We start from the raw sequence: 14,846 nt of genomic DNA on the forward strand, positions 1-14,846 counted from the left end.
TAATATCCTTTCTCAGATAAAGAGACTAAAACTGTACTCGGTGAATATTCCAAGTGAGGCCTACCTAGTGAGTTACAAAAAGAGGTAATTACCACTTTTGACTAGAAATCAATATTTCTACAATCACACCCCAAAATTATATTAGCTTTAATACTTTGTTTGTTTGAAGTTAACCAAAATGCTTCACAATTGGTTATCTGTGCTCTGCCCACCACGGGTATCAAAATCCGGTTTCTAACGTTATAAGTCCGCAGACATACCGCTGTGCCACCGTAATAAAGTACTGTTTTGTTTTTTTAAATATATTGGTGACCAAACAATGAATAATTAAAATTTTCTCTTGTGGGGTAGAGAGTTAACTGCTAAACTTAAAATGTATTAAATATAGGTTATTTTCTATCAAATATACAAAATAGGGTTGTTTTTGTTTTTAGGGTTTTGCAGGCCAAAGAAGCCTTGTTTTTTGTTTATTTTACCAGAGCAATTAATTTAATTTACATAAACTTTACAGAACAATCGGTATATTATATTTCAACTGAATTAAACAATGATTTTACGCTTTCGGTGGAAATATCTAATTCACTGACTTTTTAGACGATTATTGAAAACATTGAGTAAAGATAGTTCACTATATTTGTCCCTGTAATGTAGTGTTTGAAAATGCGCATTAGCAACCTACCGTAAAGCTTAAACAACCCACTATTTTTTAAGTATAAAAAAGCCGTAAACTGATTATCTACTGCTCGTGAAGTACATACGTTAGTCATTGGTTAATAGTTATTTATCGACTTAACTTTTGTGAACCGGTGTATTTATTTGAAGTTACAGAAAACTCTTTTACTTAGAATTGTTAATTAATTAATTATTATTTTAATATTTTTACAGTAGTTTAAGTTGTCCGCCGTTTCCTATGCTATAAATAATTCGTGTTTTTAAATATTTTCATAGTTAGTGTATTTAAATAGCTATCTCGAATATGTTCATAATCTACATCATGATGGTTAGAAAGACACGCTTTTTGTTCGTAAAATAATGGATGTATATTGGACTGAAATCAAGGTCAACAAATTATTACAACAGATTATTTGTTTTGAATTTCGCGCCAAGCTACTCGAGGACTATCTGCGTTAGCCGTCCCTAATTTAGCAGTGTAAGACTAGAGGGAAGGCAGCTAGTCATCACCACCCACAACCAACTCTTGGGCTACTCTTTTACCAACAAATAGTGGTATTGACCGTATCATTATAACGCCCCCACGGCTGAAAGGGCGAGCATGTTTGGTGGGACGGGGATTCGAACCCGCGACCCTCAGATTGCGAGTCGAGCGCCCTAACCACCTGGCTATTACAAGTTACAGCAGAAGATTTATAGTAGATGTAACAGTTTCTTCTTTTTTCAAACGTTCTGTTTGACATCTTGCTGTCCGCCGGTGGAACAGGGGTAAGTCCATGGACTTATAGTGCTAAAATCCAGGGTTTGATTCTATGCGGTTGACATAACAAATAGCCCACTATGTCTAAATCAGACATTTTTATATTTTAAAATCCTCCAGAAATATATGCTATCTTTTACTGGAAGTGCTGGCTTTTGTATGTTTGTTCATAATTTTAACATATATTAAAACTTGTATTTATACATATATATGTTAGGTTATAATCTCTATGTTGCGATGATAGGTTGTGATGACATGTCTATTATACTGTTATATTTATATTAATAAACTTCTTTTTGGCTGTTATCAACACATTTACAGAACGCCTGCCTTCTTCTACAAATTAACCAATTAGTTGCCCCCTCACATTGGCACAGCGGTACGTCTGCGGACTTACAACGCTAGAACCCGGGTTTCGATACACGTGGTGGACAGAGCACAGATAGCCCATTAGGTAGTTTTGTGTTTAACTTCAAACAAACATAACCAATCAGTCATGTTGTTATAGAAAATATTGGCCTATAATACATTTGCTTCATTTCGGTCCACATCTCCTCGCTTAGATTATAAGATATATAACCTATAAGAAGAGATGAAGGAATGGAAAATATTGAGTCATGTCGTGAGACTCTGCCTATATTCATTATTTTTATTTAATATTTGCCCAATATTATACATTTCACGCTGCATAAAATCATAATGGTCAAAAAGTTTTAATAAATCCTTTTTATCAACATATTAATAAAAAAACAAATTATTCGAAAGAATTTAGCTCCCTCTTTAATTGGTAAATCACATTTTTCCATATCTCGCAGGACACAGTATATTACCTGCCGCTTTCCCAGTATTTCACAGCAGAAGTTTAAACATTATTAAAAACGAAAAGCCGCATGATGTCGCCTCATCGGTTCGCATGTCGCTCTGATAATATGCGACTGCATTCCAAGTAAAAAATATGTAGGAATTTAATTTATAAGCTGTATTTATTCTCGTTAAGTACAGACGCTATACTACAATCAAAAGTATTTTCCGTGGAGATTTCTCCTTGGTGCAGGACTTAGTTTTAAAAAATAACAACAACAACATAGAAATAAAAGTAGACCACAGTAAAGTATTAGTTCAAAACGGCTAGAAAATAATTAAGTGGACGTTAATATTAAATGCAAAATATCCATGTAAATGTATATCTGGAGACTTGCTCAGAATTCACGTAATGGACGACTTCCAGTTGATGTTAAATTTACAGCGAAAAACAAAAACAATGTTCAGTGCTTTAATTTCAATGTTTTACAATTGTATGTGCGACGAAAACACTGTTAATTACATTTGGCATTGTTTCTTTCATTATGTTTAATTTTAGTTTCGTTAGATATTGGGATCGTATTTTTTGTACTCTATTATTGTTTGAAGTTAAGCACAAAGCTACACAATAGGCTATCTGTGCTAAGCCCACCACGTGTATCGAAACCCGGTTTCTAGCTATGTAATTTCGCAGACATACCGCTATACCACTGGGGGGGGGGGCATTTTGTATTCTGATAATTTTTTTTGTCTGTCCTTTATATTATCTCTATAGATATTGGGATCGTTTTTGTGCTCTGATATTTTTTTCTCTGTTCTTTATATTATCCCTATAGATATTGGGATCGATTTTGTAGTCTGATAATTTTTTCTCTGTCCTTTATATTATTCCTATCTCTTCGAGAAAAAATAGTTCAGGATCAAACAAGAATATTCTGGGATTTTACAATAAAATAGCTTTTGCAAACATTATAATTATTTTTGATTTTGCGTAACAAAAAAGGCTAACGTGAACTTCTATGAAAATTTTCAAAATATAAATCCCTCCAAAGCAAGCTGAGTTAGCGTTTATACACGCGATCATCAAACTTGAATATCAATAAATATTTAAACCACACAAAATCAATTTGAAATAACATCGAAAATTCGCCATTTCGCAAAATTTTAACAGGATATTACATTTTGAATGTAGAAAGATCTGGTAATATTTCTTTAAATAATTTTTCCAAAAATGTTCAGTTAAAAATAAATACTGAAACTTTTTTTCTTAAATTTTAATCTCTAGAGACCATATATACTTAGTTCGCAACCAGTTTTTACATATAATTGTGGGTATGAATGTATGCTTAAGGCGTAGTTGAATGGCACGAGTAGTTTACTTAGCATGCCGACATTACAAATGTATTTATTCAATACTCAACGAACGACAGAAATTTTTCACTGCTTTGTTGTTGTTGTTTTAGATAGCATCATGAAAGAGACACCTGGTGAGATATTAGGAAAAATAATGTTTAATTTCTGCCGTTATGAGCGATATTCTGTCTTAAGACATAGTATGATAATTTTTTTTCTCTTCCATTCACGTTGTCAATGGTTATATCCTAAAACAAGACTTAGAAAATGATACAGCTTTATTTACTGAAAGTAATTCCGTTAAAATTTAAAATGTCATTTCACACAATTATATTATCTTAGAACTGCGAAAATAAAAAGCCAAATTAAAATAGTTATGATACTGTTTTTATGCTTCCGTGCTTTTTAGTAAAAAAAAAATTGTTTTTTATTATAAATAAGTAAAAGTTTGTAACAAAAAAAAAGATGTGCTAAAGGTACGAAACGAGGGGATGCAGCTGTGCATGTGCAACTAAGTTGTTCTGTCCCGTTACAGGAACAAATTTCTTTTGCTTCCTATGTTTTTGAATGACAAGATGTGACAATGATTTTATTCTGTGTTGGACGAGCACGACAGGAGGCGGGAGTTTCAGAATTTGTTAAAAAAAGCTCTCTTCATAAACACGCAGGAACACTGATTCATGTTCTATAGTATACACGTAAATGTGACAATTGTTAAGCCTAACGTGTCTACAGTGAAAAAAGACGTTTTAAAGTGGATTAATTTGTAACTTTTTTCATCCAATCTGTCCGCACCTATCATTTGATGAGAAACAGCTGTCACTGTGTCCCTTTCAAGTATTCCATAAATGAAACAGGCTCTTTTTTCTTGACAACGTTTTTAGTCGTTCTATAGAAGTCTTACAATGACAACACTAGGGGGGTAGCCTTCGTCCATCATTACTCTGCCATGAGGGGCGCTTCTTTAAGAACTGTCAACCACGAGATGCCCCCCCCCCCCCCCCACTACTGGTTCTTTTCTTCCCTTAGTTACTATATTCAACGCGTTAGGTGCTTCAGGTATATCAATAATCATTTGAATATCTCTACTTGATATAAAAGAAACTGTTTTACGGACAAAAATATGCGTCGATTAACAAATTTCAAAGTCTGTGTACCAATGAAGGGATGCCAGCAAAAATAAAAGAATGTTACCATCCGAAGACGAGTATTACGAAGAAAGTATACTGTGAGAACAATAACCAGCAAGTTTTCTGAATGGGTTTGTCTGGCCAACCGAGTAGAGCCACGCCGTCGTCTTTCACGTGAAGTATATTAGCCTCTGCCGTGTTGAATAGGTTGTTCTGAAGAGGCTCTCAAATTTAGGGACCATAAATTCATAAACATAAAGTGGTAAAGTGGCGGTTACAATAAGCTGGAAACGGTGCCCACTTTTAGGTTTGAAAGTAAAGTAGTGTACTGAAGTTTGACTGTTCAAATCACCAGAGGGCTCGTTTTATCCTGAAAACCGTTGTGGCTAAACTTTAGAATGTTACTCCGAATATCCGACTATTTAATAAAGTGCGAGGTCATAGTTCAATATATGAGTCTATTAGAAGCGTTATACTTTATTTGTTGCTAATGTAAAAGTATATGAAAATTATTACAACACAAATCAAAACCTACCGAACATAATGACCCTAATAATCATAGATGCATTTGAACAAACAAACACTCTAAATTAAGTATAGGAATCAAAATTATACACCAGTAACATTATACAAGCTACCTCATTCCACTCCCAGTTCTAAAGTGAGTCGGGAAAAATGAATTGATATCATGTGGAGTGTATCTATAATGAAGGCATATTGTAGAGTGTTATGCTGATAGTTTAATGTCATGTGGACTGTATCACCAATCGACACAGATTGTAAAGTGTTATCTGATGGTTTGATATCATATTGGCAGTATCACTAACCAAGACAGATTGTAGAGTGTTATGCTGATAGTTTAATATCATGTGGACTGTATCACCAATCGATACAGATTGTAAAGTGTTATGCTAATAGTTTAATATCATATTGGCAGTATCACTAACCAAGACAGATTGTACAGTGTTATGCTGATAGTTTAATGTCATGTGGACTGTATCACCAATCGACACAGATTGTAAAGTGTTATGCTAATAGTTTAATATCATATTGGCAGTATCACTAACCAAGACAGATTGTACAGTGTTACGCTGATAGTTTAATATCATATTGGCAGTATCACCAATCGACACAGATTGTAAAGTGTTATCTGGTGGTTTGATATCACGTTGATAGTATCACTAACCAAGACAGATTGTACAGTGTTACGCTGATAGTTTAATATCATATTGGCAGTATCACCAATCGACACAGATTGTAAAGTGTTATCTGATGGTTTGATATCACGTTGATAGTATCACTAACCAAGACAGATTGTACGGTGTTATGCTGATAGTTTAATGTCATGTGGACTGTATCACCAATCGATACAGATTGTAAAGTGTTATGCTAATAGTTTAATATCATATTGGCAGTATCACTAACCAAGACAGATTGTACAGTGTTACGCTGATAGTTTAATGTCATGTGGACTGTATCACCAATCGATACAGATTGCAAAGTGTTATGCTAATAGTTTAATATCATATTGGCAGTATCACTAACCAAGACAGATTGTACAGTGTTATGCTGATAGTTTAATGTCATGTGGACTGTATCACCAATCGATACAGATTGCAAAGTGTTATGCTAATAGTTTAAAGCATATCGGCAGTATCACTAACCAAGACAGATTGTACATCGTTATGTTGATGGTTTAATATCACGTTGTTTGTATCTTCAACCAAGGCAGTTCGTACAGTGTAAAGTGTTATGCTAATACTTTAATATCATATTGGGAGTATCACTAACCAAGACAGATTGTACAGTGTTACGCTGATAGTTTAATATCATGTGGACTGTATCACCAATCGACACAGATTGTAAAGTGTTATCTGATGGTTTGATATCACGTTGATAGTATCACTAACGAAGGCAGATTGTACAGCGTTATGCTGATGGTTTAATATCACGTTGATTGTATCTCTAACCAAGGCAGTTCGTATAGTGTTTTGCTGATGGTTTGATGCCACGTGTACTGTGCTACTTGACATAACTAAGATCTTTGTATATTGTGTCTGTTAAAGATAATACAAATAGGTTACAAAAGCTGGTGCGCCTACTATGTATATATCAGTTTTTATGTTACACGATGATTTATCAGTAGGTATGTAGTCGTTTCTATGTTATACGATGGTTTATCAGTAGATACATATCAGTTTCTTTGTTATACGATGACTTATCAGTAGGTATGTTTCAGTTTCTTTGTTATACAATGGTTTATCAGGAGGTATGTAGTCGTTTCTATGTTATACGATGGTTTATCAGTAGATACATATCAGTTTCTTTGTTATACGATGACTTATCAGTAGGTATGTTTCAGTTTCTTTGTTATACAATGGTTTATCAGGAGGTATGTAGTCGTTTCTATGTTATAAGATGGTTTATCACGAGGTATGTATCCGTTTCTTTGTTATACGATGGTTTATCAGGAGGTATGTATCCGTTTCTTTGTTATACAATGGTTTATCAATAGGTATGTTTCAATTTCTATGTCATTCGATGGTTTATCAGTAGGCTTTTATGCTTAACAGGACTTACATAAATTGTGTTTGTAGCGGTGTTGATGGGTTGTTAACCTCAACATTATCATTCAACATGACATAGTTTGCTTCTGTAGTTTTGACGTTCTTTCTTGAAGTAAAATGTATAGAGCTAATAGAGATCAATGATCATGTAACATTGAGGATCTTTGCTTATCTATATTTGCTCTGTGTTGTTTAACACAACATAGGTAGGCTGTGTAAAATGATGACGTATTTGTAAATCATCTTATAAACATCAGGAGAAAAAGAAGAACGTATAAAGTGTAACAATCTTTTTTTTTTTTAATTCATAACACTTAGCAGTAGTTCAATTTCCAAACAATAGCTATACATTGGTAGCAAAAAAATGTACAAGATTAAAAAACAAGAATAATCAGAAGTGAACTATTACAGGAGTTATATGTTTTGGTGCAACAGTTTCCTTCTTTTTCAATATATGTATTTATGAATCTCTAGCTATTTATATATATCGATCTATCTAAAGGTTGAGTGTACTCTTTATTTATTAATAAGGGTAGATATAGAGTAACCTTTGACAAGGATGCGTTGTTTAAGATGCAATAAATCATAAGTAAATGGCGCCTTCTTCAGCTCAATTTGTCACAATTATAAGGCTCACAAAGACCGTATGTGCTGAAGAACTTCAGCGAACAAAGCGGTAAGTAATGAGTTTGAAAAGTCATTGAAGTTTTTGAAGGACCGCAATAAAGGCGGCTTTACGCATGGACTTTTGGAGTATTTTTGTCGTCTTGGAAGATAATCTATATTCCTCTTAGAGATTCCAAGCTTTAATAACCTTACGGATTGTCACGCCTTAGCGAACGAGAATGCATACCAGAACGCTCTTCGACTATTGTTATGGCTGTGGCACATGACACGCGAGATGTGCCAGTCATAAAATGCAATATTAATGATGTGTATGTAACCGCAATGAAACGCCAGTACCTGGACGAAGGCGCGCGATCTGTCCGATTCTCTATCAACTACATTCACAGTGCTGATAAATGGACTGGCGCAAAAGTTCATATCAAAGTCACGCCAAAAATTTAATAATGGACAGCTACACAAAGAGCAACTGGAATTCCATCCTGTCTTATTTTACGGCTATTCTCTATAACCGTTCGTCGATCTCAGTGACAATTTTCCACTATTAAAACCGTCAGGATAAACTGTCGTAGTTACTTTAATGAACGAAATTTTGTTATGATCTACGACAGAAGCGCTATCCGTCGTTACAGCACGCATGCGGCCATAGCACGAACTGCGGGAGGAATCGCGCGATACGCGTGCTTACGTTAATGAAATGTTACTATGTGCTAGACAGTTCTGTGTATTTATGAAACTGGCTTATATAGACGCACGCGCAAATATTGTTCGTACTATCTATTTATTTAACAAAGACGTCTTTTCAAGTAAGATTACTTTATACAAAGACTATTTCGCACCCCGTTTTAGTGTCGCACTTTGGCATTCTTGGAATTACAAGGGAAATTTAATTAACAGTTTGTGGTGCATATTTGATGGGATGGGAACGTCCGAGATTAGTATAGCTTTTGCAGCGTACGTGGGGGCCATTATAATCGGTTATTTACAAAGGCACGTGCTGATCGCACGCTTGTGACGTGAAGATTCATGAAATAATGTAAATTTCGAAATAAAAGTAATAAACGTTAAACTCTACGTACTTTGAACTTTGTTTATCAATGTAAACAACAAATATTTTTCTGTCGCTCTCAACAATTCAAAATTTAATCATTTTACTCGATTCCACTAGTGGGCCAGCGGTGGATTTACAACGTTAAAATCCGGAGTTTGATTTCCCTTTGTGGACGAGGAGAAGATAGCCTTTGTATAGCTTCGCACTGCAAAGATCAACACCAACACCACTCTTAGTCGTTCATAATTGTTTACTTAGATGTATATGTTCTAATAATTGACATATTTCATTCAAATTCATTAATCCATTTTAAAATAATAACATTTGTATATGGTTATCCATAATATTTATCTAACTTGTTTCCATCTATTTAAAATAAAGTCACTACACTACGTGACAATGGTACTTAATTAGATAATATTAGTAGCTATTGCTTTTACGTGAATAACACATTATGTGGCTGGCTGCGACTGCCTTTACAAAGTACAGGGTGTTCACGAAGTTTAGAACCATAGGTTATATTATCAATTTTTGAAATAATCTCCATAAAACCTACTTTTATAGAGTAATGTCATCCCATTTCTTTTTTCTTTTGATAAGGCTGTTCCTATCTGAAAAAAAGTTATGGTCCCAAACCTTGTGGACGCCTTCTAGATTAACACCAGGTAACAATGAACATGATCTTAACACTGTATAGTACTGAAGGCTACTTACTCCCTTTGTAAGGTTGGTGTTAACATCAAGCAGTATTTAGCACATCTCTTTACTCAAGTGCATGGTATGAATACTGTAACATTATCTTTAAAATACAATTCGAAATTCTTATTATAAGCCATTCTTTTTTAATCAATGTCACTAAAACAACCTAGTGGACCCATGAACAAAGCGTTTCAATGTTTTAATGAAGAATAAGAGTGTCTGAATTTTCAATACCTCACTTATCATGTCAGACACTCTTAGGAATACAGTTTCACGCTCAAAAATAAGACACTAGTTCACATGGTGTTTTAATGTATATGGTGGTCAAATATTAAGATCCTTACAAGATCAGGCGACTACATCCTGGTGAATGCTTTGGTAAGTCTTGACAAAGCTTGAAAAATGCCCCCCCCCCACACTAAAAAAAATTATAACTGTAATTTAGCATAGCATATTATTTTCCGATGGGGATCATAATAAAATACTTATCGCTTTACTCAGGTATGTCGGTGATGAAACAGAATCGCTTATCTAATTTATTACCAACGTGTTCAGGTCTCGTGAGTGCAGACGATCAATCCCACACGTGCACGTGCACTCGACTTTTGCTACTTGGTTATTGCGCCATTCACGTAGCTATATCACTGGATAGCAGGCTATAAACGTCACTTCCTGGCCTGATGGTCTAGTGGGTTCTTTTATTGACGATTGTTCCTGCCAGTATTCACTGATTTAAAAGGTCCTGCTTTGGAGTTCTGAGACAGTAAACTTTAGCGTTTTATTTTCAGCGTCTCTTGTTCTGCAACAGTCAAATTCTTCCCTACCTCCTCTGGTTCTGACATTTTACGACGCTTTCTACATCTTTGGAAAATTCGACGGTTTTATTATGAATGTATTTTTGAAATTTCAAAAACAGAAGTTTTAATGACTATTTAGCTGGATATTTATTGACAATATCTAAGACTAAACCTTCTCTAATTTTTTTAATGTTTTTATAGAGTTTGTTCTTCTTTCACTAGTTATAATTTCTAAGATAAAAAAACTTTCACGAAATAATCTCAGATGTTTTTTTAGTTTTATATTTTCCCACTTTAAACCCAATATTATCAGTAAAAAACTTTTCGTTTTCATTTTCGAAACCAACTCCACTGATACGCACAAGTACACAGGTTTACACTTATGTGTAAAGTTTTTGATTAAAATTGTATTTCTTCTTTATATATATATATATACAAACCAGTTTCGTGGTATACGGTTAATTATTCATTAACTGTGAGTCTCAAAGCTGGCGTGTACACGATTAGAAGTCAAAACTGTTAATTAGAGAAACTTGAGATTATCCACGTTTGGTACTTATTATCCGTTTTAAAATTGTTTCCTGAATTAATTCCGTTTTTAATGTCCTTTGTACTGTTAATTAGCACTGATATAACCGTTTTTCGGTATGACATAGCATAATGATAATTTGACTGTTATATAGAACGTGTTTATTAACTGAGGTTTAGGCTTATACCTAAAACGTTGAGAAACGTAATTAACCTACGATCTGTTGTTTTAAATGTTATTATTTATTACATTCTACAGTTTCATCCCGATAGTGTATCAGTATAAAATAGCTTGAAGTAAAAAGTTAAAAAACTGCAGTGGAAGAACCTTAAAAAAATGTCAAACAAATGCTATAGTCTGTTTCGGCAGTAGGACTACACCAAGTGCTGAATGTATTTTCACTTGATGACCATAACGGTTCTTACATTAAAATAGTTTTATTCTATTTTTCCTGAAATTTATATGACTTTCCCTTTGAGATTCATCACTAGGAACATTCTCAAGGGCGAAACAAAATGCTTAAATGATAACTTTATGAATAGCTAGTTAATAAACTGGTCGGCTTATTACTGATCTACTATCATGGGCAGCGAGTGTGATTCCATTTTGATTTTAACACAACATAGATACTTAGAAACGAAGATTCACCCTTAAGCTCTATTTCCAACTTTTGCTTGTTTGTTTGGAATATTCGCGCTTAGCTACATAAGGATTGTCTGCGCTAGCTGTCCCTAATTTCACACTGATAGTCTAGAGGGAATGTAGCTAGTCAATCGAGTCCATCGCCAACTTTTGAGCTACTTTAATGGGATTTGGCCGTCGTTCTTGTAAAACACCTACGGCCCAAAGGTGCGGAGCGCGATTTTTGTGGTAATGGGACGCGAATCATGGAACCCTTCGATTCACAGTCTGACACGTTAACCACTAGGCGTCTGTCTTCGTTGGTAAGATCATCTGTTGTGTGTGTCAACTCGTTGGCATGGACAAGGAATCAAATCCTTGAAGGCGCTGACAGTAAAAAGAAAAATTTTGTAGGTGGTAGAAAAACAACAAAACTATCTTCAAGTTATGAACGAAATATCATTGGAAAGATAAACGTCTAAAAATAATAACCATTAGTATGTTCGAGCAACGCGAAAATAAAATGTATCTTGAAATTTCCCAGGTACTTTTTGGGTTATTGTAATTTGTTTTCGCAGTGAAGTGGTGTTGGAGGTGCACATCTGTCCAATTAGTTGTGACATAATTTTATTTTACTCACTTGTCGCAATTTTCCGTATTCTTATGTAGTATATTATCTTTAATGCAGCATCATAAAATACGTTCAACCTGTTAGATGTCTCTTTAAAATCATATATAAATTCAGAATAAATTAGACATGTTTTCGTCAAATTATCTTCTCCTTTTAACATATATTTTGCTTCAATGTTGTCAATTTGATGCTTTTATAAGTATGTTTTAGTTCAGGAAGACATTTATTACATTGTATTTGCTTGATTCCAGACTGGAAACGGCCAAGACTTTCTCTGGACATTCCAACAACAAATCCTGATGACCCAAAAGAAGTCTTGCAGCCAGAGGCGTCAGTGTGCTCTGAAAAAACCGAATCAGACTCCGATACCGACTTGGCCAGTTTAGAACCTAAAGACAAACATCAGCTTCCCGTAACCACATCAGTAATGACCAATAGCAGCTATTCTCCGCAGAAGTTGGATAGAATTTCAGACCCGCTGGTTGAAGAAACATCGACCCCCGCTATTCATTGGACGGAACCGAAAATTCAGGCGAATAACACCAAAAACAAAGAAAACAGTTCTTCGGCTAAACATAAAGAAAAATCTCCCGTTGATGTTCTTTCTAGAATCTTTCCAAAAGAAAACCGAAGTTTCCTGACCTTGGCGTTGCAACAGGTCAACGGTGACGTGCTTCAAGTAATTGACAAGCTCCTTGCTTCTCAAGCTGGGGAAGTAGAAAAAAAAAGAGAGCGACCCTTTGGAAAGAAGTGACGATTCTCCTGTTTCTGATGCTCCAAAAGAGCTTCTTACTCCACGATCAAAGCGTAACGATTCCGTTTTTCCTGGAAGCTTGTCTGCTGCATCTGCTAATCATTCTATGTCACCCTTCTCTCCACCAGGGGTAGCCACACAGAACTTTCTTTCTGTATTTTCAACGGTTTCCCCATCCATTCCAAACACTCCTCATCTAGTCTTTTCTGGAAATCCCTCTTTTCGTCGTTCCTATCCGTCTGCGCATGTCCCTAGAGGTCTTATGACTACAGTGCCTCCTTATGGTGGATTTTTTCCTGGATCTGGTCTTCACGGCGCAAATTTACGTCCTGATTACAGCGCCATTTTTGGGCCTTCCATGCTCAGCACCTTTCCTCAACCTGCTTCTCATATGCCAGAGGCGTTGCTGAAAAGAGCAGGAACAACTCCACAAGCCAACACTTGGACGGTTGCCATGGGAAACAAAGAAGCAACAAGTTCTAGAGATGGGGGTATTAGTCCATGTGACGAAGATGAGTGCTCTGGTCCCGAGAGTAAAGACTGAATATTTTAAGATGCCTTATTTAGGCTCAAGCTGTATAACTTCAGCAAGAATTTATTCAAGCTATAGATAATTAATCAGTTGTTGTATAAATGTAAAATATTCAAAACTTCTTACTTCTTGCACTGTTCTATAATTGGGGGGATATTTTCGCTTCTTTATCTAAACACTTGTTTTTTGAAAGTTAAAAAGAAAAACAATCTTTAACTTGAAAAACAATAACTCATTTTCTATAATTACAAACGTTGAAGAAGCTTCTTCTTGAGAAAAAACAATTCTGAGCAACGGTACTAACTAACGCTTTGACATTTTTTCTTTTTTGAGAGGAGGCAGATAATATTAAAGATATATAAAGTCAAAATAATAAGTTACCAGACCTAAATACTCTTTAAGCTTTGAAAGCATTGCCAATAACCTTTCCGAATAATCCTGTTTTCTTCTGAAAGAATAATTTTTGTTGTCGTCAGCTATATGTTTTAAATAATAGATTTTGGAACGCCAAGACGAAACTATCACATGTAGTGTTAAAAATATTAGAATCTTGTGTAAAATACAGACATTCCACAATATCTTTATTCAAATATAATGAAATAACATTCGTACAAGGAAGAAACGTTCTCATAGTCTCAGGAAAATCCAGTATATGAACATTACATATTACGCGCTGAAAAAATTTCACTAATGTAACATTTAACAACGTAAAAATACGTATATTGTCAGAAAATGTTGCCCTTATAAATGTAACTTATACATAACATACGTAGGCTTTGTAAATATATTCGTGATTATGTTATTTGTTAGCAAAGAAAAATATCGTCCAGATTTTTGGTAAGAAAGACACAAGAACTCTAAAAATGAATAGTTTCTCGAAAGTACTTTTTTTTAAATTGCTTGATGAGAAAAATGCGAAATTGTATCTTAGCAATAGACATATACCACAATAAAAATAACAATAAACAATTGCCCATAATTTGCTTAGCAATAGCTGGATAGTAGTAGCAATAAATAAAAATTGATTAGGCATAAGTTTCTATGGATTGTAGTTAAAAGCTATGGATGAGAATGAAACGTGTGATTTTTGGATATAAAACGTTATATAGAACTAGTTTTGGATTAACGGACGATCATGTTAGGAACAGAATAAGATGAATGTACTTAAACACCTTTTATATATGATTACATGCTTTGTAAACTGCCTTTTTTATTCCATTATTCATTATTGTTGAGTGTCAGTGAGATATTTGTAGGAATACATCAGAATTTATTACAAAGAAAAGCATTAAAACATGTTTGTTAGTTTTGTCCGGGAAGATAAA

At 34.5% G+C, this 14,846-nt stretch overlaps 1 protein-coding gene across 1 annotated transcript in view; it reads left to right on the plus strand.

The window, feature by feature from the left end:
- Positions 1-13,051, plus strand: part of LOC106465246 (doublesex- and mab-3-related transcription factor A2-like) — a 28,758-nt gene extending 15,707 nt beyond the window's left edge. Inside the window, exon 2 of the mRNA XM_013925453.2 lies at positions 12,487-13,051. Coding sequence (XP_013780907.1) covers positions 12,487-12,989 — 503 coding nt within the window. The 3' untranslated portion in view covers positions 12,990-13,051. The remainder of the gene's footprint in view (positions 1-12,486) is intronic.
- The last annotated feature ends 1,795 nt before the right edge of the window (positions 13,052-14,846 follow it).

Source organism: Limulus polyphemus, unplaced genomic scaffold (assembly GCF_000517525.1).
Source record: "Limulus polyphemus unplaced genomic scaffold, Limulus_polyphemus-2.1.2 Scaffold1883, whole genome shotgun sequence".
Lineage (NCBI taxonomy): Eukaryota > Metazoa > Arthropoda > Merostomata > Xiphosura > Limulidae > Limulus > Limulus polyphemus.